The sequence below is a fragment of the Solea senegalensis genome, unplaced genomic scaffold (genome assembly GCF_019176455.1).
Source record: "Solea senegalensis isolate Sse05_10M unplaced genomic scaffold, IFAPA_SoseM_1 scf7180000013253, whole genome shotgun sequence".
Taxonomy (NCBI): Eukaryota; Metazoa; Chordata; class Actinopteri; order Pleuronectiformes; family Soleidae; genus Solea; species Solea senegalensis.
In genome coordinates, this window is record NW_025320788.1 from 1 (window position 1) to 25,880 (window position 25,880).

The 25,880-nt window shown below is 40.8% G+C and overlaps 1 protein-coding gene across 1 annotated transcript in view; it reads right to left on the reverse strand.

Annotated features, from left to right (window-relative positions):
* Positions 1–466: 466 nt before the first annotated feature.
* Positions 467–25,880, reverse strand: part of LOC122760238 (pleckstrin homology domain-containing family A member 7-like) — a 72,167-nt gene continuing 46,753 nt past the window's right edge. Inside the window, exons 8-26 of the mRNA XM_044015320.1 lie at positions 24,222–24,342; positions 23,540–23,644; positions 22,020–22,092; positions 21,475–21,575; positions 15,867–16,045; positions 14,133–14,549; positions 12,967–13,507; positions 10,494–10,577; positions 9,541–9,675; positions 8,711–8,779; positions 7,249–7,320; positions 6,070–6,150; positions 5,835–5,984; positions 5,218–5,319; positions 3,560–3,671; positions 3,215–3,411; positions 2,107–2,298; positions 1,910–2,027; positions 467–576 (exon numbers count right to left, since the gene is read on the reverse strand). Coding sequence (XP_043871255.1) covers positions 467–576; positions 1,910–2,027; positions 2,107–2,298; positions 3,215–3,411; positions 3,560–3,671; positions 5,218–5,319; positions 5,835–5,984; positions 6,070–6,150; positions 7,249–7,320; positions 8,711–8,779; positions 9,541–9,675; positions 10,494–10,577; positions 12,967–13,507; positions 14,133–14,549; positions 15,867–16,045; positions 21,475–21,575; positions 22,020–22,092; positions 23,540–23,644; positions 24,222–24,342 — 2,959 coding nt within the window. The remainder of the gene's footprint in view (positions 577–1,909; positions 2,028–2,106; positions 2,299–3,214; positions 3,412–3,559; positions 3,672–5,217; positions 5,320–5,834; positions 5,985–6,069; positions 6,151–7,248; positions 7,321–8,710; positions 8,780–9,540; positions 9,676–10,493; positions 10,578–12,966; positions 13,508–14,132; positions 14,550–15,866; positions 16,046–21,474; positions 21,576–22,019; positions 22,093–23,539; positions 23,645–24,221; positions 24,343–25,880) is intronic.

The following is a 25,880-nucleotide window of genomic DNA, read 5'->3' on the forward strand; positions in this document are numbered from 1 at the left end:
TTTTGGCGACATACTATACTATGACTTTTTTGACTGTTTTTGGACGACATACTATACTATGATGTTTTTGACTGTTTTTTAGCGACATACTATACTATGACATTTTTTACCGATTTTGGACGACATACTATACTATGACGCTTTTGACCGATTTTGGACGACACAGAAGTCACAGTTTAGTACGTCGTCCAAAATGAGACAATCAAGTCACAGTTTAGTACGTCGTCCAAAATGAGAAAAAAAAAGTTTCTAGGGAGTTCTCACTAGAATGCCTTGCAGCAGCAGGCACTGAAAATATTCACATCTCTGGTTCATTTAGAGTCTCCAATTAACCAAAGCTCAATCTGCAGGTGTTTGGACCGTGTGAGAGTCAGAGTACCTGAAGAAAACCCACACACGCGGGAAAGAGAATATGCAAACTCCACACAGAAAAGAGGCTTATGTTCACTCTACTATTTGATTATTCTTATTTAATTCGTCTCACCTTCATGCCGGCAGCTGAGACTGCTCTTCTGAGGGTCACATATGAGGAGATGCTTGAGGACTGATTTAGTCTGAGGGAGGAGCCAGCTACTCCTGAGGCAAAGCCAATATTAGGACACTGTTCTCAACACGGCAATATCAACTTGGTAATAACACGTATGACAAAAATATCTGCATATGGTGGAGTGCAATTGAGGGCTGCACGATATCAGGAAATCATGCGATGGCGATATCACTTGCGATAAATTAGGAGTTACAAATAATAATCAAATTAAAGATATAAGAAAAGCAGACAAAAATAAAATAGATTTTTTTGGAGCTCTTTTTATCACCAAGGTTTATAGAGGAAGTTGTTGAAGCCAAAGCCAGTGGCTCTTATTGTGAAGGCCTGGGTAAAAGGAAGTGATGATGACATGACATGTCTCTTTTTATTTTCTGTTTAGCGAAAATTATTTTTCTGTTTTATTTTCTTTTTATTTTCTGTTTATTTCTCATTACTTTGATGTCATGTTTAACCCTTTAACACCAAGCGTATCGCAGACGACACGTTTGCGCCGTACATATTTCCATTTTTTGTTTTTGGACCTTGAGACAAAGACTTAAACCAGTGTTTTTTTTTCCCAACAAATTGTTAATACACTATTTTAACATGCAGTAAATTGTAAATAATTGCCAGATATTGAAATTTATTCTGGGAAAATGGGCAAAAACACTTAAACGTTAACTTTCACTTCACTCTGTGCGTGAGATACAGAACTGGGAAAGAAAAGATATGGCGTCAGAAAAAATCTGCACGCAAGCAGATATTAACATCGCACAAGCAATAACGGTCCCCCGCTTATTGAACTCATTACAATAACAATATACAATGTTACTTAATAAAACTAACATCAAATGTGTGCTTCAATATGAGTTCTCAGAGCCATTTTATAAACATTACAAAGTCTCTCATTTCCTCTCCCCTCCGGACGTCTTGTAGTGATAGCTGTCAATCAAATACGGGAAGTTGTTTGTGGGTGTGATCACACTGAAAGTGACCAATCATAAGAGGGCCTGGTGCCCTCCTTGGTCTCCACCCCGCAGGTTTTTACTTTGTGAGCAGATTTCACTTGCTCACATGCAGCACAGCTTAGTTGTTTCTCACTCCTGTGCGTGCAGTGATAATATTTGCTCGTGAGCATGTTTTACCGCTCTCACGACTTTTGACATAAATCTGACGCCATAAAAAGAAGAAAAAAATGACAGAGAAACACTAAAAACACACACTGACCTCAGATAAAACTTGGGGAGCGCATCACGGTCGACTAAATGTGGGGGAAACATTTATCGCGGACGTTGATATCGCGACGACTGATTTACGACATATTGCGCAGCCCTTGTGGAACTTGTGTAAAAATGCTTGTGGGAAACCCGATCGAGCACATACCTCTGCTCGGTAGCGTCTGGTAACCTCCGTCGTGTCCAGATGCTATGACCGTGATGCGGCTGGCTCCGTCTCCAGCCCCCATGAGCTCGGGGTCGCTCAGGAACGGCCTGAGTTCCACCTGAGGAACACAGACACAGATTAGAAGCTGATAAAAATGTAGACTTTTCAAACAGCACACAGAGATAAACTCTACGTACCTTAATGTCTCCGTTAGTGTACTGGCCGATCTCTCTGTCTCTCTTGCGCTCGTCCGACTGTCGCTTGAGGCCGCGCACTGAAGTGTGTCTGATGACCGTCGTCTCCCGGGGCAATGGGGGCACAGCAGGGGGATGTTCATCGGGACTGTAGAGCTGAGGTAGAGGAGGTCGGGGAGGCACATCTTCCTCACACTGCACACAGAGAACAACTGCTGAGGAACGCTTACGTACAAGGATTATCACCACAGTGTCATCAGACATGAACATGATCAGAGGCAAATGTAAATTTGAGGATATTGACAATTTCCGTGTGATGTTTTTGACCACTGGGAGTGCTATAGAGCTGTTTTTCCCCCTGAATGGAAAACAGATGTACGGTTTATTTTTCATGTTCCATTCTGATACCAAAAGCATAAAATAAAAGGATACCAGCATCAGTCTGGTACATCAATCTCACATCTATTAAACTCATGGGCAGAGACATTCAAAGTGAATTAAATGTATGGACTTAAATGATTACAGGCAGCCAGCTGGAGGACTTTTTCTTTTTTTTTCTCCACCTTTGTAGATAGTTTGTGCTACTTTAAAAATGCCTCTTCACCTTTCGTTACTTTTGCCAGGATCTCCAAACTTTTATCTTTTGTTCACGTTGTGGCTGAAATGATGAGTTTACTAAATAAATACAAATTATTAATTGGGTAATTTTGTGGCGTCCTTTAATGTTCGGTCTCCTACTCGAGCCATGCTTATGTTCTCTAAGTAACAGTTGTATTTAAAAATGTACTTTTTTATTCATTCATTTCAACTATACATGCAGTAAAATGTTTTAGTTTAAAGTGGCGGAAAAAAATGTAATAGAAGCATTAAGATGCAAGAAAAAATGCTCACTGTCTGGGTCTAAAGGAAACAGAAAAATGTTTATAATGAAAAATATTTCCTAGCTTTGATTAGTGAAAAAGTATAAATGGAAATCCAAAAAAATATAACTTTTTTAACCTATAAATCACGACTCGTTCAGTCAACAAACCAACATAAGCCGCTTATTACTCTAAAGCCTTTAGTTCGCAGGAACCAGCTAAAGTAGCTTCCGTGGACGGGCGTCACTCACCCATTTAAACCCACTGGTGATGGTGGCAGAGTGGTGTAACAGCTGCTGACTGGGGCTGGAGCACAGGGTGGGGGTGTGGCTACTCGGGCTGAGGTGGGGGCTGTGCTGCTGCTGGGACAGTCTCATCTCCATGGCAGACGAGCTCCCAGACACAGAAGGCACTGATGATGCCGACACTGAAGGCACAAATTTCCTCTCTGGGGAATTGAACGTACAGCAACATGTGCTTACTTTCCCCATGGGAAATATTCACTACATTTGTATAGGATTAAGAGCTTAATGATAAGAGAGAGTGGCATGATCGCACAGTACATACAAACAGGTTTAACACCGCTCTCGTCTTACCTGGGTTGGTAACAGAGGAGATAGTGACTTTGTAGTTGGCTTTGCTGGAGCTGAGACCCGCGATAACATCCTCGATCCTCCACAGCTCCTTCCTGAGCTGCACTTTCTCTTGCTGCTCGCAGAGAAACGCAGGAACATGCACGTAGACAAGAGTTAAAAACGCCGGTGTTGTGCTTGTTTTGTGATCAGTGATCTGCACTGTCGATTTCAAGTGTTCAAATCAGGACTTTGGGCGCAGGAGTTACATTAACTCGCTCTCACTGAGGTTTTCTTGTGCGTTGGAGGACACCGGTATACAGTAAACCACAGTCGTGCGCGGCGCGTTCAGGGCCGACTCTGCCGTGCAGTGGGGGACACGACACTTCCAACGCCACTTTTGACCTTGTTCTTATGTGTGTTTTGTGTCGAAGAAAACTTGGTGTCTGATTAAAGCAGCCAGAGCGTTCACACTGAGTTGCATCTGGAGAAATCGAATTTGAATTGCAATGTGGTTCAACCCTTAGAACACAGAGCATTTAGGCTGCTTTGTTTCCATTACTATGTTTAATCATATACAGTATATACAGAAGGTATAAGAATGTGCAATTTAAAGGGTTTTATATCCTTTTTATATAGCACAACCGAGACAATCTGAAAAGAATATATATATGTGTGTGTGTATATATATATACACACACACATATATATATTCTTATCAGATTCTCTTGGTATGTATATATATATATATATATATATATATAATATTTCATTTTTTTGCTGTCCAGATTTAAAATTGAAAATCAAGATAAAATCAAGATAAAATCAATCAAAAAAATCTGATTTTTTTTTTATCTTTGATGACAACATGCATAACCTTATGCAATGCCACATTTATTTCAATCCACAGTTGCATTAACCCTTATATGGACATCCTGGGGGTGTGGTTTATAGGTCACATAATAATTATGTCTTATGTGTTGTTGAGTGAGTAAGTTATGATTCATTTTATATCACATTTTTAGCAGCGACATAAAGTTGCAATAACTGTGCAGAAGCCACAAAATGAGACCGTTTTTCTTTTCTTTTTTTTCAAAAAAACGAACAAATTCAATCCTATTTGAAACATTTTGAGTACTTTTTGCTCAGGTGTGTTTATGTAGTTGGTGAAAATGACTTTTATTTTCATCAGATTGCCTCGGTTGTGCTGAAAAAAAGGATATAAGACACTCTATACTGCACATTCTTATAGTCTCTGTATGTACTGTACGTTTTAACATAGTAATGCTGAAAAAGCAGCTGAATTGCTATGTATTCTGAAGGTTAATAGAGCGACAAGATCTTGCATTTGATGACGAGGTTGAACCTAAAGATTCTCATCTTTACTCTGTGGTGAGTGTGAAACTTACGACATCAGCTCCCTGAACTGCTCTTTGTTGAACCTGCTCCTTTCTATTATTATTATTTATTATTATATTTAGGTCGTTATATGATGTCATTTGTATATGTATGTAGGATTATGTGCACACAGAGAGAGGTTTTTAATTCAAAGTGAAATTCTCCTCGTGTGAACAGGTATCAAACAAACAGAATTCTTTGCTTTCACACACACACACACACACACACACACACACACACACACACACACTGTGTTTGTCAGCCGAGATCACTGAGCCACAGACCTGAGACAGATCACTGCGGTTCATGTGTCCCTGCAGGGCCGACTTCAGCCAGTCCACGTCTCTCTCCAGCCGGCTGTACTCGTTCCACGCGTTCTCCATCTCCTGCAGAACAAAGCGGGACACGCGCCGCGCGCTCGTGAGATGAGAAACGAGCTTCCAGAGAAGTGCACCCATAACCGCCGCTAATTTAAATGTTTCACAGCTCCGCCCCTCCGCAAAAGATTTACAGTCGCACTTGACACATGAGGTGAAGCTCTGCATTATTTCAAATACAGCCAGAATGAATGAATGAAAATGACGATGAGCCAAAACTAGGTGTTTGCTATATTTAAATCGGACGGTTTCTTGGCTGTGGTCTCAAACGCATCTCTCAGGTTCCTCCCCGAACAATCATTTTGAGACTGTCACAGTCAAGATGAAACTCTGAACCAGTTGCAGTGACCAGCAAAACAGGAACGACTAAAAATAGAAGCGAGGAGGTGGCACAGATGGCATTTTGAGTCATCTGAATCAACTTTTCTAACCTTCTGAAACGGAAATGAACTGAGATCATGAAACGGAATATTTAAACTCCAACAATGAAGTCAAATAATCTGCATTTTTCTGTCTCATCTCACCGTGGACACTTGGGAGATCTCAGCCCTGATGTGCACCACATCTTCTTGTAGTAATTTCTGCTGATAGGCGATCTTCTCAGCATGAGCTGGGTGGTCTCTGTACTGCTCCATCTGCTGGTGGGAAACATCCAGCACAGACTCTAACTTGTCCTGGGAAGGGACATAAAATACACAATGTGGACTCCACACTCACACAACAACACAGAGTTAATACTAAAATCCATAAAACAAAAACCTTGTCTTCCTTCAAAGTGCGTATCTTGGCCTCTAACTCCTGGAGAATCTTGTCTTGTTCACACAGTCGACTTAATTTCACCTGAAGAGCAAAAACACACATTAAAATAACAGGAAAAGACGCAATAAAAACAACAGAAAGCTCTTTTTCTAATGACTTATTGTATGCTACTTATAATATCAAAGAGAGGCGATAGAAAGTAAACAGATAAATCAACATCTGTTTCATTCAGTCTCATTTTGACAACACAGATGAATTGATTGTCTAGCGTCTGTAAATGTGTCAATAAGGCGAATAAATCTGTCTCTAAATCCCAGACGGATTCTTTCCATCGCTGCAGCGAGAGAATATCAAATAGACTCCATACTGTCTGGATCTGGCGGTACACATTTTGAGTAATCAGAATCATAAAATCCATATTTTCAAATTCACTTTTGGCGAAAAAACATCTTAATTGAGAGTGACAGATTTGTTTTCCCAGAAATGGGTTATGTGTTTATGAAAACAGCAACAAGATTGCCGACTTCACAGTCTCTCGCACACAGTGTAGTTCTTTCCCTTTTTCTTTCTCAGATCTATTTATCATTCTGTCCAATTAATAATTAAGCTGTTTTTTATTTTGCTGCCGTATATTGTTGTTTTTAATTGCATGAAATATTCATGGCGCAGACAAAATTACGGGCGATTTCTTATAAATTGTTAAAACGGAACAATGCTAATGATGAAACGCCAGGACGTCGGTCTTATTTACCTCTATTTAGCGGGAGACAAAGAGCAGGATCGCGCAAATCAAACTGAAAAATTTAGCAGCTCAACATCTTAAACTCCCATTACATGTATTTTTCCCTTTAAATTGCAGGGAGGAAAATAAAAGCTGTGGTCGATACTTTCAGGCCCTCACTGTGCAGCGAGGATGGATGTCCCCACAGTGTTGCAAATGTACATAAGTACCCTTCCCTTCGCCGCCTCTGTTTACCACAACTTAAAAAAACACGCGCACACACACACACACACACACACACACACAGCGAAGCCGAGCTGAAGTCAGCTGCTTCTCTGTAGTGGATTACAAGAAGTCCAAAAAAGGAGATCTTAAAGGGGAAAAAAAAAAAAAGACACGGATAAACAGTTCCTATGTGACTGCTTCTTCAAATCCTGACACCATAATGATTAACTTACATCAGCATCACTTTCTGCTATTTTCACAGGCCTGGAAGCTCTTTCTTTTTTTAAACTCTCTCGTCCAGTAACCTGAAAGTCCCAACAGCCCACACATCAAAAATGTTTATCGTCAGTAATCAAACGACATGGTTTAAATGTTCACAACCTCGTGCTTGGATTTTCAGCATGACAGATCAGACGGATGGAAAACAGACAATAAAAAAAAAAAGAAAAAAAAAGCATGATTTGCTGTTCTGTACCTTTGTTTGTACTGAGGGAACCATCAAATCTAAAAAGCGGCTCTTTTTTGGAAGCTAAATTTTATAATTTTAACATTATTTTTATATTATACTTTAATGTCGTTAATAAAACGACAGCATGTTACGTCGTTAACTGTTAAACTGTAGTTACATTGAGTTTTAATGACAGCGTGGTAAGAGAGTGTATGCTGAAAACAGCTGTGTGCGCAAAAGGCCAGGATTAGAAATTATAAGCTGACGGTACCTCAGATGATTTGGCATATTACAACTTTGACCTGATGATGATAATAATGGACGTGTAGTAGGTTTAGAGCCAGAGGATCATCAATCAGCTTGACTGAAATTAACAATATGCACAATATTTCTATATTTACATCACATAAGTTTCTTTAAAACTCCATGGTGTAAAAATAGAGTTGTTACTGTTTTATTTTCAAGCAAAAACAAAAGCAAAGTGAAGATATATGAACGTAACGCATTCAGAAATGCTTGACAGCATGCAAGGAAACACTTTCGCCATCACAACTTCCTTTTCCATCATCGCACAATCCCGCACAGGGATGCAGCACATTCCATTTGACGAGCAGAGGAAGGGTCTGATTCACTTTGTGTGTCCGAACACTGCAGCGGCGGCACCCAAAACACTCAAGAAACACAATGAAATGATCATCTGATCCATACTTTGAGGATTTGGAAACAGGAAACTGTGGAAATGTGACCTTCGTCCATTCCACAACAAAACCTTTGTTAAAACCTACAAATCAACTACAATACACTACTTTGCACACGAGTACATGGAGTAATCACTGATAACAACTTGCCAAATGAGCTGTATTGTTTGAATACAGCAGCTTTTTCATTTGTAGCCTTTCTAACACACGGAATATGTTAGAAATTCAGCCACGTGTTCCTCAAAACGTCGCGATAAACTGATCATAAGAATGTGAATTTATCTCAGTCACGCGTCTTTTTGTTGGATTAATTGAACATGAAAGTGTCTTGTTGTGTGATCAAAGTGACAACGCTAAAACAAGATGTTCATTCCATTGTAAGGGGACAGGAGACGGCAGAGCAGAACAGAACAGAGGGAAGGCGGGTAAAGGAGACACAGGGTGGCAGGTGTTGGAGGCGGCAGCAGGAAGGAGAAAAAAAAAGACAGCACTACAGTCCAAAGAAAGGGAGATGAAGCAGAAGATGAAAAGGACAAAAGTGGCATTTACTCTGTTGGGGCCCACCTTCAGATCTAGATACTCCAGGTCCTTCTTCAGTTGTACGTAAGTATCATCAGCCTTTAAATGAGCAGTGGAGAGATAAATCATTTGAAATGAAGCTGCAAAGGATAATGGGTAACCAGATGACTCTTAAGGCCTTTATTAGCCGTTCAGCTGTTTATGGCTGAACTTTAATTAACTTGGATCTCAATTACAGTTTGCTCCCACCTCTGTATTTTTATCTACAGCGAGTGAAAAGCCAAACTGTAATTACATAATAGTGGATTGTGAGCTGGTTTAATGTCTCATGTTTGACCTCATACAACATGCAACACAGGTTTTGTGCATGACATGTGGTGAGACCGAGTGTTTACGCTCCTCCACGAGTGCAGAGAATGGCCAGCGAATGGTTGCATGTTAGGAACCGGGTGGAGCAGCTTCAGGCACTTAAGAGAAACCGTGGCCTGATGGCTGCTACAGATTGATAACACCACAAGCAGAACTATTCATCAGATTACACAGAGATGTAGAGGTTTTCGAATGCAGGCATGGTTGCCAAGCAACATGCTTCAAATGCAGCACATTACTTCGAATAAACAGAGTGGCACAAGGCTTTGACAGCGTTGGATTAAGACACTAATGTAGAGCTAAATAATCCGGACAGATGATGCAGCCCATGCCAAGATGACGGAACAAGACCAGCAGGCACAGAGTCTTTAATTCATGACAGGGAAGTAAATGTATGGGAGTGGGAAGCTTGATGAGCACCATAATGCACTGGCAGGGGGTAGCAGTGTGCTGAAGACGGGGAGGTTATGGAAGTACGAGGGGCCCCTGACCTGCATGCTGGGACCCAGAAGGCCGTTGTGCTGGTGGTGCTGGAGGTGAGCGAACGCATAGCTGGGGCTATGCACACCAGCCATCTTGGCCTGATGCCTCCGGAGCTGAATGAGGAGCAGAGTCAGCTCCTCTGGCTGGAGCCAAGCCCCCCGGTGTTTAAAGGCCAGTGAAAGCACAGAGAAAGATGTTTGAGAACCATCTGGGCAGTAACAGAGGCTCAGCTACAGCAGCACACGAGATCTGACCTCGGTTAATGTTAAAAACTAGAGCTGATGTAAGGGTCAGTCAGAAGACAAATATGTAATATGTATAATACCCCCCTATTCTAGTAATATAAAGCTACATGCAAATCACTTTTAACATCTGTCCTTAGCATTAAGAATGGACATCGTCCTGCAGGTTCTACTTGAAACCAACAAGGAAATTGGTTATTTTACAATGTCAGTAAAATTAATGTTCTCAATCACTAGTTTCAGGTCTTCTTCAATAGGACATGGTGTGAATTTTGTAAATCATGTCTCAGATAATCTATGAGTGGACACCAGTGTGATTGACAGCTGGTATTGTCCTATAGGGTGATTTTAGTGACCTCAGATTCTACCGGTGACGACTGCTTGGTCCTCAGTGATCCGCTCAGCACTTGAAAATGAAATTTGCTGCGACCGACGCCGAACAAGACTGGAGTGTTGCTTTACTTCTCGACCTCGTCAGTGCACATATGGTCTATGAGTAAAATACTGCACTGTCGGAGCCCAGGAACCTCACAGCTGTCGTGAGCCAAGAGAGCAGCAACTTCAACTAAATCAACGTACTGGTCTGATTAGTGTAAATCACATAACTGCAGGAGTTTTTTTGTGATGGGGTCTAAGGATACAGTCAGGAAGGATTGGAAGCTTTCACGACCTGGATGTGACTGCGAGTGATTCAGTGCGCGTCGCAGAGCGGATCATACCGTTTTTCCATGTAAGCTCGGAGCGCTGACAGTGTGCGTGATGTAGCCCATGGCTGGCATGGATCTTCTCTCCAACTGTGACGTCTGTGGACAAAGAAAATCAATCGACTTGTTATTACGGATCTCACACAGAACTGTCTCACTGTCTCACTGTCTCACTGGCATTCGACCACTCCATCACACCAAACCAAAGTTAAACCATCGCCTCCGAGTCTAAACAAGACTTGACTACGCGGCAGATTCGTTTCTTCCATCTATCCTTTACGCCCTTTCATCACTCCTCATCTTTTTTTTTTTTTGCGAAACAAGGTGCGCCCCGAGGTTCTGACGCTACAGGGCTACGGGGAGAATCTGACGTTTTTGCTTAACACACAGAATAAGCGAAAACCCGGGCCCGCCACAGAACCTTAAAAGGACACAAACAACAAGAGATTTAATTAACTCCACATAAATTATACTAAACCTGCTTTCTTAAAATAACATTTGTTTGCTACCAGCAAGAGCAGCACTGTAAGCCATTCCCTTTGAGATTCCCATGCCACTACTTTTTTTTGCTGTATAATAGGTTTTTTATTTAAATGTGAGATCAGAAGAAAGAGACCGCTGCTGATGTTTGAGATACAGTGGAGATGTTTATAGGGTGCTGAGGAGCCCTGGGCAAATGAGATTAGCCGCTAATAAAACATACTCCTTAATGATATTCCACAGAGGTACAGATTGCTATTACTTAAGCGCACTACAGCCAGAGAGAGAACCATCGGCCTCAAAGATGCTGGCTGCACCAAAACTAAAGTTCATTACCGACTAAATTTAGTTTCCATAAACACTGCTCGCTCGGATCATCTTGCGTAGTCTCTGTGGCTGCCTTTGTTGAAAATGTTTCTTCTTCTTCTTCTAAGGGGTTTTCCATAATTGTGCGTCACTCTATTTTGTGGCTGTAATTAGTGTCCCAACACCAGGGTGAGTGATGGAGGAAACAGAGCATCTGCGACACTTTGTTTACTTGTGTACGGCTAATGGGTTCGGTCATGAGGCTTGTGTGTGCTGGCCAATGTGGTGATGGTTTGGAGGGAGATCGTTTCACATGTGGAGGGTGTGGTGGGGAGACAGCGCAGGGTGTGGATGACAGGACGTCCCCTCGCTCCGTCTCCTGTGGTAGCGGCCGTAGCAGTCTGAGGGCTGCGACGGGTTTGGTGGAGCAGCGACGCTCGCGCGCCACCTGTGGAGCGGGGCCTGGGCGTGGACTGTGTGAATCTCGCAAATGATTCACATGAGCATCAAAGTGTGCGGCGCTGAGCAGCCGGGGAACTTCTCATGCTCCTCGTTCTGATCTTCCCATGGTGTCATTGTGAACTCACAACATGCAATTGATATCTCACGTCGCTACTGTGAGAATGGAGGCTTTGTTATTTGCTGTTTCGTGTGAAATGGCACATTCTTTCCTTAAATCCCCGTCAAATGACAGACTACTGACATTTACTGTACAGAGTTACAGCAGCAGAACTGAGAATAAATACACCATTTTTACGAAGGGTGGGACAAAAACGTGTGATCCAACATGCGATGGTAATTCTGCAGTTCCCAGCTTCCATAGGCCTTGACAATCACTTCATTAATTTGTCTATAGAAAGTCAGAAATGAATTAAATAGACCCGTCATTATTTCCCAAGGCTAAGCGACACGTTTGCGTGTTGTTTTGTCGAGAAACAGACACACAAAAACGTTTTCATGTCTGGTTAAGTTCATTTCAATGCATTTTTTGTGTTTGTTGACTTTGTCTGAGCACAAACCTCCACACTTAGGCTGCTCAGTTAACCACAGAGGCACTACACGAGTGTTGTGAAATAATGTCGTGAATCTCCGGACCTGGATCACCACCAACATCTTTAGTTTTTGAGCTCAAAGACAGACAAAGAAATAGTGCGGCCATTATTTTAGACATAGGGCTAATAACGACAGCCCACCTTAAAAATACCCACCTTAGAGACCTTTAAGAGCACAAAACAACAAATAAACATCAGCTGTGTGGTAAAATTACAATAACAAGGCATGGACTTAGAGCTTATTAATAAATATTAATAAAACATAAAGTAGAATTTTCTCTTCAGGCTAAATAAAACACCAATGTTTAACCCTTAGAACACCATCACTATGCTTAAACATAAGTACATACAGAGGGTATAAGAATGTGCAATATAAAGGCAATCTGATTTAATTTTCACCAACTATATAAACACACCTGAGCACTTCAAATGTTTCAAATCGGATCAAATTTGTGTTCAATTGGCTCATTTTTATCAACAAAAAGAAAAGAAAAACGCTCTTTTTTGTGACGCCTGCTGCTTTATATCACAACTAAAAATGGGATGTAAAATAAATCATAACAACACATAAGAAAATGTAAAAAAAAACAAATTTTTAAAGCCTGAATATGTGACCTACACACACAGCCCCAGGACGCTCATCGTCTTACCTGAGAGAGCTGGGCACAGATATGACCGGGGGAGCTGGATCTCGTGTTGTCCCCCGACGCCACTTCATCCAGAGGCCTGACCGTGCGTCTGTCTGAGGGCGTGTGTGGCCTGCGAGGGGACAGGGGCTTGAACGACGAGGGGACAGACGGTGGGACTTCGCACGGGGACGGGGGCACGGATATGGAGCGGGGCATCTCCACGGTCACCCGAAAGGACGACGAGTCTGTGAAGTTGGGCCCCGTGTAGACGGGAGCGGTGGGGCTGCCGTGCCGGAACTGCTGCCGCTGCTGCCACTCGTACAGCTGCCACACCATTCCCTCCTTGGCGGCCATTCGCTCGTCGGTGGACATGCGGAAGTGGCTGAGCCGGTCGTGAGCGTACTTGTAGTCGCTGGGCAGGTTGCACGTCGCTGGGGGAGAGTTGCCGCCCGACGGGAGACGAGGAGACTTTGGCAATGACTGATAGGTAGAATCCACTGTGCTGCCTTTGGGCTTTAAGGGGGGCGTTCGTCGGGGGAGGTTGTATTCAGCTGAGGGACAACTGAGACAGAAAAACACAATTTTATTTACTTATGTATATATATATATATATATATATATATATACACAATTATAGTTCTTTCTCTTCATGACCCAGCTCCTGTGTGCATTTCCAAATGAATCAGTGCTACTATTACTCCAACCAAAGACCACTGAAACTCAATTTATCAAAATCTACTTTTAATTCCTTTGCCGTTGCTACTTTTGCTCCCGGGCTCTGGAATTCTCTCCCCTGCTTCCGCTGCCTCAGCAGAATCCGTCGAATGTTTCAGAAAACACTTCTGCAGGACGGCTTTTCAACAACGGCTTTTTCATTTTGTGAGTCTATTGTATGTTTTTTATTTGTAATTTCTGCACCTGTTTTAAAGGATTCATGTGCTATACATACATCAGTCTAATGTCACATACTGACTGACCATGATTATAGAGGTTGAGGACTTAAAAATGGGGATGTCGGAGTGGGTGGAAAGGGGGATGGTTGGGGTTTTCTTTACAGATGAAGTATTTTTATACCACTGCACATTCAAATACCTCAGATTAGCCACTAGAGGGAAGCATTTACTCAATGTCAATTTAGTCATTATTCATTCTGCTGTGTCAAACTGACAGTGTGGCGTCACACTGACCTCTTTGGAGGATCCCCTTTTTGGACTTTGACCCACTGCTCCACGTGAGTGAGTGCACTCTTCCTGTGTTTCTCGGGGCCCGTCTGTGAAACAAAGCCCCGCTGATAGACTAGATTTCCGTTTTGTTCCGGTGGCAGCGTCAATTGGAGAACAGTTTGCTGTCCGTGTGCGGCGCCGTTGACCGAGTCCGGAGAGAGTCCCTCCACTCGCTCCTCTGTCGCCGCCTGACTGGGCCTCCCTTGAATCTCTAATCCATACCTCGCTTCATCTCCATGAATCAGCCTGATGCCGTTCTCACAGGACTCCTTCCTGTCTGCCCTGTGCAGGCGTTCTGACTGAGATGAGTTCTGGTTGATGTGGACGTGGTTGGTTTGAGGGACTGCCTGCTGTCCAGCCTTCTCTGGTCTCTCCACCTCTCTGAGAAGAAGGGAGAGAGAGAAGATAAGACATGTTAATGACACTTAAAATGGCATCTATCAAGTTTATTTATGGGAACAGAAGGGTTCCAGTAAATATTTAATAAATCAAGTTTGGGGGAGCAAGGCAATACTGAAAACTAAAATTAAAAAGACGTTTTCTTTAAATTGAAATAAAAACTAGAGCTTTTAAAATAAAAAAAACTTTCTGGGTTCATATGAATTGTTTTCAATTTGTTTTTATTTGTTAAGTTGGTTTGTCTAAGTGAATCAAACCTCTCGTCTTTTATTGGGTTTATTGTTGATATTGAGCTCCTGAGACTTCTGGCTCACAAACAATGTGATCTGTCTTACGAGGGTTATTTATTAATATTTATTACTATTATTATTTATTAATATATTACTTCAGGCTAATTTCTTGTAGACTGTTATATTTGATTCAGGGATGGTTGTTCATCATCTGTCCTAATAAACTTTAAAATGGCATCTTTTGTTGGGGTTTTTATGACACACACGACTCATTATGACCTTTTTGCATCTCGCATACTAAAAACTAACACTAAAACTAAGCATTTAGTTTAAAACGATTTAAAACGGACTCATTTTAAAAACAAAAAGTCTAAATAAAAACTAAAATCTAACAAAAAATCCTAAACTATTACAACCTTGAGGGCAAGCAACAGTAAAATGCACTCGCTGACTGACTCATCAATTCAACCAGAAATGACTTTAGTGTTTATAATATTAATCCCTCCATTATATTATTTTATGTAATTAATAATTCATTTAGAGGAACCAAACTAACCGTGTGATCTGGGACAAGAATGCTTCTCAAATAAAAAAAAATAAATAAAAAAATAAAAATTTTGTTGCACTGACTTACAGTGGCCTCTAAGTGGCGTTATTGCACCACGGAGCATCCAGTCATTCTGTCAAACTCAGCATAGATAGAGATATCACAGAGGATCGGACTGTACTGCAGACTGTAACTGCTATTGATTGTCGATATTTTTAAAAAAGGATTTGTAGGATTATACTGCAGTGGAACGTTACTTACGAGAGGTCTGTGCTGCAGCTGCAAATGGCTGCACCGAGCCTCCTACTGTATACATATCATTCCACACCGCAGTGTAACAATGCATCAACAAAAAAGAAGATTCCATTGTATGTAAGATTTAAAGGGAGTATAATATTAGGTTTCACAGCACGGTGGCCCAGGTCCCTTTAACGATATCATCTCAACTCATATCCACATGTGAGGAAGATGGAAGTCGACAAACCAATAAAGCCGATCGTGCTCTGTGGAGCAAAGACCCACCTCTTTATAGTGTGACTCTGCTGCATCAGCGCAGCCTGGTTCATGGCCCGGATCCAGCCATTCATGTCCTCCTGTGTGTCCGCACTGAAGAAATATGTCCGCATCCCGCAGTGCTCCGCCTGTGAGCCAATCACAGAGTTCTTATTGTAAATGTAGGAGCGCATTCCTGTATGGGTCGCCTATCGACGAGAGAGAGGGAGAGAAGAAGAGGACGGAGATGAGAACTTTTAATACCAAAGATGGGAAGAAAAACCTGCCAGTGAGGATGATGAGTGCAAAAAACTTTGCAGAAACTGACAGCTCTCTGTCCTCTCAGTCAACACAAAGTTTACAGCAACATTTTGACTGAAAACGAGAGTAAAGAGAGAGAGCACAAATGCTGCAGCAGAAACAGTGTCAGGGATTTTGTGCTGTTTCTTGGCAAAAGAGGGGAAAAAAAGTTCAAACAAAAAAGCAGTCTCGTAAGCAAACAGTTAAAGGTAATTATACAGACACGCCACACACACACTCTTTAACACATTTTTAAATATCACTCATTATAGGTGCAGACAACCAGCTGTACAACAGTAATCAGCAAATCATGCTGCACTCAGTGACCCAGTATACAGGTGGAAATGTGAAATCATGCTGTACATCTCCATAATCTATATTTCTCTGAGTGATATTTCACTTTTTTGCCACTAAAGAGTGTGATATTCACTATACACAGATCTAATCCTGATTTCTCATAAATTTTCTGTCTGTTCATGAGCTATGAATCATGTCACATTGTCATATGACACACAAGAGCTCTAGTTGTGAACTGAAAGAGTCAAAATACTATGTATTTAACAACTAGGTATCCATGACTGTGACTGTAAATATGTTCATTCCACACAAAGAAAGTCATTTTCAATGTTCAGGCAACAAAGACTGAAATCCAGTAACGCACCTGCTACAAAACAGATGTAGAGGAAAAAGTTAATGGTTTATACCGGATTTTATGTTGTAACACAACGTACACACACACACACACACACACATTTGAAGACAGAAGAGGGAAACTACTGCTGTAAAAAAATGTCCAAAAAGAAATGCAATTATTATGAATTTAGAGAAGAGGAAAAAGCTGTCGCCGCACCTTTCACATGATAATGATTTGTGATGAGTGATGATGATGATGATGACGATGACAGGTCGCCAAGACAAACACCAGAGCCACGCTACATACAGTGAACCATGATGTTCAAGCTTAAATGGTGGATTGACCACATTTTTAAAATTGGCAGTAGATTAACAAATTTAACCCTTAAGAGTTCCTAGAGACATTTCCTGCCATTCTGTATTTACTTTACTTTACACAGCAATTTTGGCTGTGTTGAATGAATAAAGCTGAAATTTTCCAGAGGATATTCATTATTGGTAAACTTTAGAAATGTCATCCCAGTTTCATAAATCAGCCTAAAATGGCTACGCTACGGAGGAACTAACTAATTTGTTCCCAGCACCAGAAAACGCCACCTTCCCAGAAACAGCTGTAAAAACATTATATATTAATATTTGTTTTCCACTTTAAATGAGTCAGTCTTTTAAAGCTACTTCAGTCTGAAATATACATGTCAAATATTAATAATATTTAAGGAATTTGAACCCTTTAAAGGCCAGTTTGTTTTCACAACTCCACTGTTTTTCTACCTAAAATTTCCATAAAATACATTTGTTGTGAAAAAACTAGCCTTTAAAGGGTTACATTTGCAAAAATATATAATATTTGATATGTATATTTTAGGCTAAGTAGCTTTAAAAGACTGACTCATTTAAAATGTAAAAAAAATATTAGCATATGATATTTTTACAGCAGATTTTGGAAGGTGGCATTTTCGGCCGCAAGGAGCAAACAAGTAAGTTTTTCAAAAAATCTGACACTGCAAAAAAATACTAATGCATCAAAATCAATGTTTCTGCCAATCATTGGCCCATCACAATCATTGGCCCGTCATTGGCCCATCATAATTATTATCAAATTCTCCTTGAAATGTATTTTATGGATATTATTGTAGTTTTTTGTGTTTGTTTCTGATAGAAAACAGCAGAGTTGTGTAAACATAAGGGTTAAAATAAAAAAACAACATTATTAATATTTGATGTGTTTGTTATATGTATGTAATGTCGAAGTAGCTTTAAAATATTGACTAATTTAAAGTGGTAAAACAGTAAAGTAAAATAAAAAAAATATTAATATATAATGTTTTTATAGCAGTTTTTGGAAAGGTGGCATTTTCTGCCACTAGGAACAAATTAGGAAGTTTTTTAAAGGAACTCTTAAGGGTTACATGTGTTTTATTTTCCTTTTCTCTCACTGTGATCCAACACATTAGACTTAAACAACAACAAAGTTATTTTGTTCAACTATATGAGGAAATGTTCACAGTGAGGACCCTTAGAACACGGAGCATTTAGGCTGCTTTTATCCATGACTGTTAAAACGTACAGAGGTTATAAGAATGTGCAATATAGTTTATATACACAATATATATATATATACACGACCTAGGCAATCTGATGAAAATGTTCTTTAATTTTCACTAACTACATTGACACACCAAATTTCAAAAATCAAAAGATGTGTCACAGTTCAAAGTTCACTTGGCTCATTTTCATGAACAAATAAACATGGACAGGCTCAGGTTTTGTCCAGTGGCGACTGTGGCTGCAGTCTTGTCTGTGCGTGATGCAACGCTGATGCACATTTTGCTAATAATGTGCATTCAGTAGCTGGGAGCATGGCATGAAACATGATGAGCTGAGAGTGGCAGTCCAGGATGAGGCCAAAGTGAAATCAAATACCTATTCATGCAAGACAGGAAGTCTGTGTGATTCAGGATGGCCGCCCCGCAGATAACAGTACTCACTCCGCCCGCCCGCCCGCGCGCACACACACCAGGTCACAATGGAAGGCAATTTGACCGTCGGGGGAATGAGAGAAACACAGCGAGATGAGCAAAAAAATAAGAGAACAGAAAACAACAGGAAGTTACTGCAGATCAGTGCTGACTCAACAAGGAAGAACAGAGGTGACGCTGTGTGTGGTCTGGCTGTCATCACAAGGGCAGGGATGAGTAACAGTGAAGCATCATAGGGGATTAAATATGCAGAATTAGCAGATTATTATTATTATTGTTGTTATTGGCCAATGATTAGGGAAAGGAAAAGATATTTATTGTCATTCACAACCAAAATTGAACAATTCAAGGTTAGATGGAGGGTTGATCAGAGCTGCTGCGACAGAGACGTCTGACACAGGAATCAAGACGAACAGTGCTTTTTACTCTTTGGCTTTTGCCCCAGTATAAGACATTGGTCTTTATCATTTTTATAGTTTTATTGTGTGACTTGTTCATTTGTGTTGTTTTTATACTTTCTACAGTATCTTATTGTTTTATTGTTTGTTATGATGTCATTTTTATATTTCATTTGTCTTATCTCTGATGTACAACACTTTGTTTCAGCTGTTGTTGTTATTTAAAGTGCTTTATACATAAAGTTGAATTGGATTGGATTTTATGTATTATTTTTATTTAGTGGCGAGAAAATGCAAAATCCCGATTGGAGAGACACACCACAAGTATTTAAGTTATAACATTTTGTGCATTAATTAACTGTTTTATACGAGTGGTGGGGAAATGCCCCCCAAAACAAATTGGCATCATTCATCAGCTGCAGGTTGAGCATCGGTATCACCATGACAACGAAGCACAGCCTATAACGCTTTCAGAGAGATGAAAAAAAAAACAAGTCTTAAATATTAATAATTCAGAGGGGCGCCGCGCTGACTTCGACACCCTGTTGTGACCTCTGTCACTGTCGTCGCCGCTAAACTGCTGCTTAACAAATATGGTCACAAGTCAAAGTCGTTATTCAAGAGTCACCAACTGTCCACTGTTTAGCAACAGCACATATCCAGCGAGCAGCTGCCGTGCTTGCTTAGCAGTGAGTGAAATTTTCCAAAGCACCTCAGATGCACATAATGAAATCCCCTGCTCTTTACTGCATGACGGCTCAGGGAGGGGGAGAGAGGGAGGGAGGGAGGAGCTTTTAAATGTGGGTTGGAGAAGCATAGCCGAGGCTCATTTCACCTCACCTGAACATACTCCCCAGCAAGTGGTGGGAGGAGACGGCGGAAAAAGCTGAATGTATAATTAACACTCCCAGCAGGGCAATTATCATAAAAATTCCATTGTATGTAAAATGATCTTTACGGCACAGGCGTTCTCTATATTCCCCACGAGCACACACACACATTCATATTCACACACACGAGACTCAAAAGAACAAAAAGCACCAGTACAAAGAAGCTGAAAGGATTGCAACAGAAAAGCCCTGAAGCTGCAGTGATGCATCAAACATTCAGGTAGCATTGTTCTCCGCTGCAACTCAGTGTTTCCACAGAGCTGGATAATAACATTAACTCTGAATTCAGACATGAAAGAAGGAAAAAAGGGGCTCTCAATAATGCACACTTTCAAGTTAAAATGACATTATTACTATTGTAAAATGCCTTTGCACCGTTTCGGGTGGAACAAACAGAGTGACTGTTGAGGTTTCTGTGAAAGAACGAAGCTCCTGCGCCGAGCACATGACGACTGCACTGCTGCAGCGTCTCCATGTCACTGTGCAGGAAAATAATGTGCATGCATACAGTAACGGAAGTCACATATGCTAATGTGAAATGGTGCCACTGGGTTTGTGTTCAGAGACCATTTGGACAAAACCTTCAGGAAAATGTATAAACTGAGTTACAGTCATCAAAAATCTCTCACACAAACAACGGTAAACCTAAGTTTACAACACTGTTTTTGTCCAAAAACAACTTTTTTCTTGATTTTAAAGTCCGGTTAATAACAATAACAATGGAGTATTCAGAATACTACGCATAAATATGTTTAAAATAAAATGATTTGGTTTTCGTAACCTCAGAATAAGACTTTTAAATACACTTAACTTAAGTGTATTGCACTTCCATGTTTCTACAGAAGCCCAAATGGACAATCCTTCCAAGGATCTGAAAGCATGAAGCCATGCAAACACAGAAGAGCAACATCCCTTCTGTCCCGTGAAGGCCATCGTAGTTTAATGCTGTCATACTGCAACACACATACACTGGCAAAAGTTTGCATCACTAAAATATCCTTAAATATTGAAAGGATAAATCAGATTTAAACACATGTTTTTGAACAAAACAATGAACAAATCCCAACTTGACTGTTTTCAGTGCCACAGGAGCATTTCAGCTGCTTTTTCCATTACTCTGTTAAAACGTAGTGTATATACAGAGGAAGCGCAATTTAAAGTGTCTTATATCAGTTTTTCAAGCTTTTTAATACTTTTTTGAGCAAAAAGTAAAGAAAAGAAAAATAGTTTATTTAGCTACTTTATATCACTACTAAAAATACGATATGTAAAATGAATCATAACTGTGACTCAGCAACACATCAAAAAACACTTTTTATAGCCTGAATACGTGACCTAACATCAAAATCCAAGTCAATCACAGTGTGCAAGTGTAAAAAAGTGGATAAAAAAAGTGTAAAAATGTCACGAATCTGATTCGGTGTCACGTCAGCGTTACCTTGAAAGCATATTTGCGGTTTATGTGGTCGTCAGCCTCGACCGCTGCGATGACGTAACTGGGCAGAGGGATGCTCCCGAGCACCGTCTCCTCTCGACTGTCTGTGAAGTAAGACCACACACGCACACACATGCACACACACGCACACACACACAGGTGGTGAGAGCAGCGGCGTTTCACAGCTGATTACAGATTTATGAGCACGATGACGATCGATGAGACACAATTCACCGGTGACCGGGCTACGAGGCAACATGTGGCACAAGGTGACACGCGGCTTATCTATTATTCAGCATGACAAATCGAGGTGAGGAGGCAGATGCCATGGCAACACAAGCAAGAAATTACATCCAATAATAAAACACTCCTGGTAATGAGGACAGTGGAAGTGAGAGGAAGACGCAGCGGTTGATGCCGTTCGTCTTATTACAGACTGTCATTACTGTGATTGAGAAATCCATCGAGTGAGGGCTTCTGTGTGTGAGTTCACAAACAAAAATCCATTTGAATGTTTTTGTCTCGCGGTGCACTTTTCACACACTTACCTTTGTAGTAAAATAAGCAGTAGTCGGACAAAACAAACCACTTCCTCTTCCACAGTCGCATTCCAGAGCTGTCCTGAAGGTGAAGGGGGAAACACAGTGTACTTGAAACTGTTCTTGCAGGAACAAACTTTAATTAAAAAGAGTAGGGGAGTTGGAAATAGAACAAGAAGGTTTTATGTCATCTCATTGGAAGAATAGTTGCATTTTTCCCAATACTACTATATGTCTCATACATTCTTTTTCACACAACCGTGCACCCACATAAACCATTTTTGTCCAGATTTCCAAAAATAGTTCCGCACGACTGTTCGGCACATTCATTTTAATGCCGCACATGTCACAACACATCAGAGTCTGAGCGAGGTAACGGATTACTGATAAAAGCTTTATGGCAGGGACTGATGATAAGCACTGTCACATTTATCATGCGATGACAAGGTCACGGCGCGCAGACAGATACAGAAGTGTCTCACTTTCTCCAAGCTAAACTGTGACTTTAACACCTAAGCCTCAAAATGTCCATCTGGATTTTTTTTTTTTGCTTACTTTGCTAAAAGCAAGTGTTTTTGCCAATTTTACCAGAATAACAGCTATTTACAATTAACTGCATGTAAAAAAAAAAAGTTTTATTTAGGAAAAACACTGCAGTTGTACATGAACACCTGATATTTCATGTTAAATTTGAAATTTGATCAGCATAGAACATATTTAAAATAACATTTGTTTGAGTCTTTGTCTCAATGTCCAAATGGAAAACTCTCTCCTCTATGGTGACAAAGACGCTGATTCGCCGGCTTCCTGCAACAGCACAAGTGAAATTACCGTAATAACCATAGACGTGCAACTTCGCGCTCGATGTTAAAGGGTTAAAGCAGTGCTTACCTTAAAATCCTAAGGATTGTTTTACTTGATTTTTAAGATCATTTCACAACAGCTCAAGGTGTCAATTTAATATGTTTCAGAACAATCTTCTCCCTCTTTAAGGGAGAGGATGATCCACATATTTTGATCTGGCAGATATTTGTATGCCCTTCCTGATGCAACCCTACCATTTATGTGGGCTGGGTACCAGGCTCAAGGGTATCCCAGCCTTTGACCTGGTGGGGACTCGAACCGGCAACCCTTCACACACGAGTACAAACCAATAACTAGTCACTGCTAACTGCAGTTGCTTCTATGAATGAAATGCTAAGCTAAACATTGCCACCTTGTGCCATGTTCTTTATTATTATTTGTTGTCTCATGTTCTTGTTGTGTTGACTGTTGACATCTGCTGTCCCGTATGCATGATTTTGCTCAGTGACTATGTCTTGGCCAGATCTCAGGAACTGGTATCGAAATGAAGGTATAGGTATTGGTATTGGTATCGGTATCGAACATTTTTGATTGATACCTAGCCCTAACTGGGTGGTACCGGCAGAATGGAGCCTAAAATGGAACGGTATGGACTAGATTCTTTTGGTGCCCTTCACAACTTTTGACAATCAAAATGCAAATGTGCCGTTTCATAAGCAGCTCACCTGTTTATAGAGCCAGCCTCTCACCACCACTGGGATGTTGAGGTTTCTTTTAATAGAATGATCCCTCTTCCCAAAACTGTGCACTTTTCCTGAACCTCTGGCGCTCTGCAGAAGAGTAACAAACAAGTGTTGATTATATTTACTGGATATATCTAAGGCACATGTTCTTCATGGCAAATGTCAGTTAAACAGAGGAAAACTCTAAACTCTAACTCCTCTTTCCTGGAATTTACTACTTTGACATCCTTAATGAGAACAGGAAATGCCAGCCAACTGTTCCTGGGGATACGTGCATCCATATTTTTAGTCAAGGTCATTGCAGACAATTCTGTGTGTAAAATAATCGTGTTTTTTTTACAAAACAAATAAATGGGTGTCAGTTTTACCATTTTAAATATGTGACACAACCTTTACTGGTTGAAATGGACAAAATTAAACTAAAAACACCTGAGGCAGAACTGTGTATCAGAGTGTTAAAAGCTTATGAAATGACTTGAATTATTGCTCTGCGGCCATTAATCAGCGTGAGATAATGTCTTCAAGTTGATTAAACCAATTAATCAACATGACTAAACCTAGGAAAACATACGTTTTTATACTGCAACATGACTAACCTCTATTTTAAATGTTCACAAGGACAACAAACTGAACAGAAAACAGGAGGAGGAACACTCGTGCTCACCTTCGACTGTGAGGCGGCATCCGCAGCCGCTGAGGTCACTGCCTTGCAGGGCTCTGTGACCATGCTATCTGTGATCGGGGATCTGTGGTTGGCTGCTGACTTGGACATGCGTGCCTCTATTCTACAGTGGAGAGGGCAGCGTAACACAGACAGAATGAGAAGCTGAGCTTTCACACATAAAGGATCTGGCGACTTCCTGACACGCGACCTGTCGTCCAAACACTTCAGAGACACTTTGTCTGAAACTCAGCCCGGGGCAGGTTTCTTATACGCCCCAAAATAACAACAGAAAAAAGAACAGAAGCCTCGTATTACACTCACACACACACACACACAGTCTGGTTTATGTCACCTTAAGAGGACATAATGTCAACGTACGTTCATTTCCTGTAAACGTAACTCAAACCTAAATTATCATCATTGCTTTTTGTCCCCATAATGTGACTGTGTAAAGAGCTTTAGGTCCCCACAACATGAGTAATACCTACAACGCACACACACACAAAAGGCTTTAAGGCTCCAGTGTGTATCTTCTATTGGCAGAAATTGAATAAACTTTGAATAAGTATGTTTATATGACTGTGTAATTGCTTCAAAACAACAAATTGTTTCATTTCTAAGCTTTTTTGTACTAATTTGGGATTACAGCTCTATGTCCTGAGCTCCAGATGAACATGGACAGACGCGCTCATTTCATACATAACAAATACATTAAGGTGTCTCTTTATATCTGTAAATCTCTGCTGATCCTGACATAAATACTTCGTATATTTTGTTTATTGTCCAATGGATTTTTTAGACTCTTCCTTTATTAGGTTTCTACGGAGTCCTGGAGGTTTTTTTTTGTAAAGCGTGCGCACACTTTATAACGCGCACACACGCTTTACTAAGTCGCACGAGATACAAAAGCACGTGTGCAACTTATTATTTCATGCGTATGAGTTATAAAGCATATGCACGCTTTACAACTCGCACACACGCTTTACTCAGTCGCACGAGATACAAAAGCGCGCGTGCGACTTATTATTTTGTGTGTGCGCACGCTTTATAACTCACATGCACTAAATAATAAGTGGCACAAGATACTAAAGCGCGTGTGCGAGTTATAAAAGTGGGCTAAAAGCGAGTTATAAAGCGTGCGCACACTTTATAACTCACACATGCGCTTTACTAAGTCGCCGAGAAACAAAAGCATGTGTGCGACTTATTATTTCGCACGTGTGAGTCATAAAGCGTGCGCATGCTTTAAGAAAAAAAAAGTCTGTCTATGTCACCTCCAGGGCTCCGTAGGTTTCTTTGCAACATAGGCAGTTGTTGTTATCTGGTGCTACTGTAGCAATTAATTGCATCAAAGAGATCTGTATGTATGTGGGGTGGTTGAAATGGAACAGCCTATAGGAACAGCTACTCTCTCTCTACTGGGCTGTGATTGGACAACGTCTACTGTCACAAAAGGCCAGATTTTGCAAAGGAAGGCAGAGGAAGCCAAGAGGAATTTACATAACGCTGACAGGTTGTTATGGCATTATAAAAAAAACAAACCTGCTTTCTGTACATTAACTGATTAAATGACTTGCCCAGCACGAGACAGACCATTGAACTTACAACGGAAATGTGTGACCTGTCTTTCAGACGACACTTACAAACTGCATTTTTATG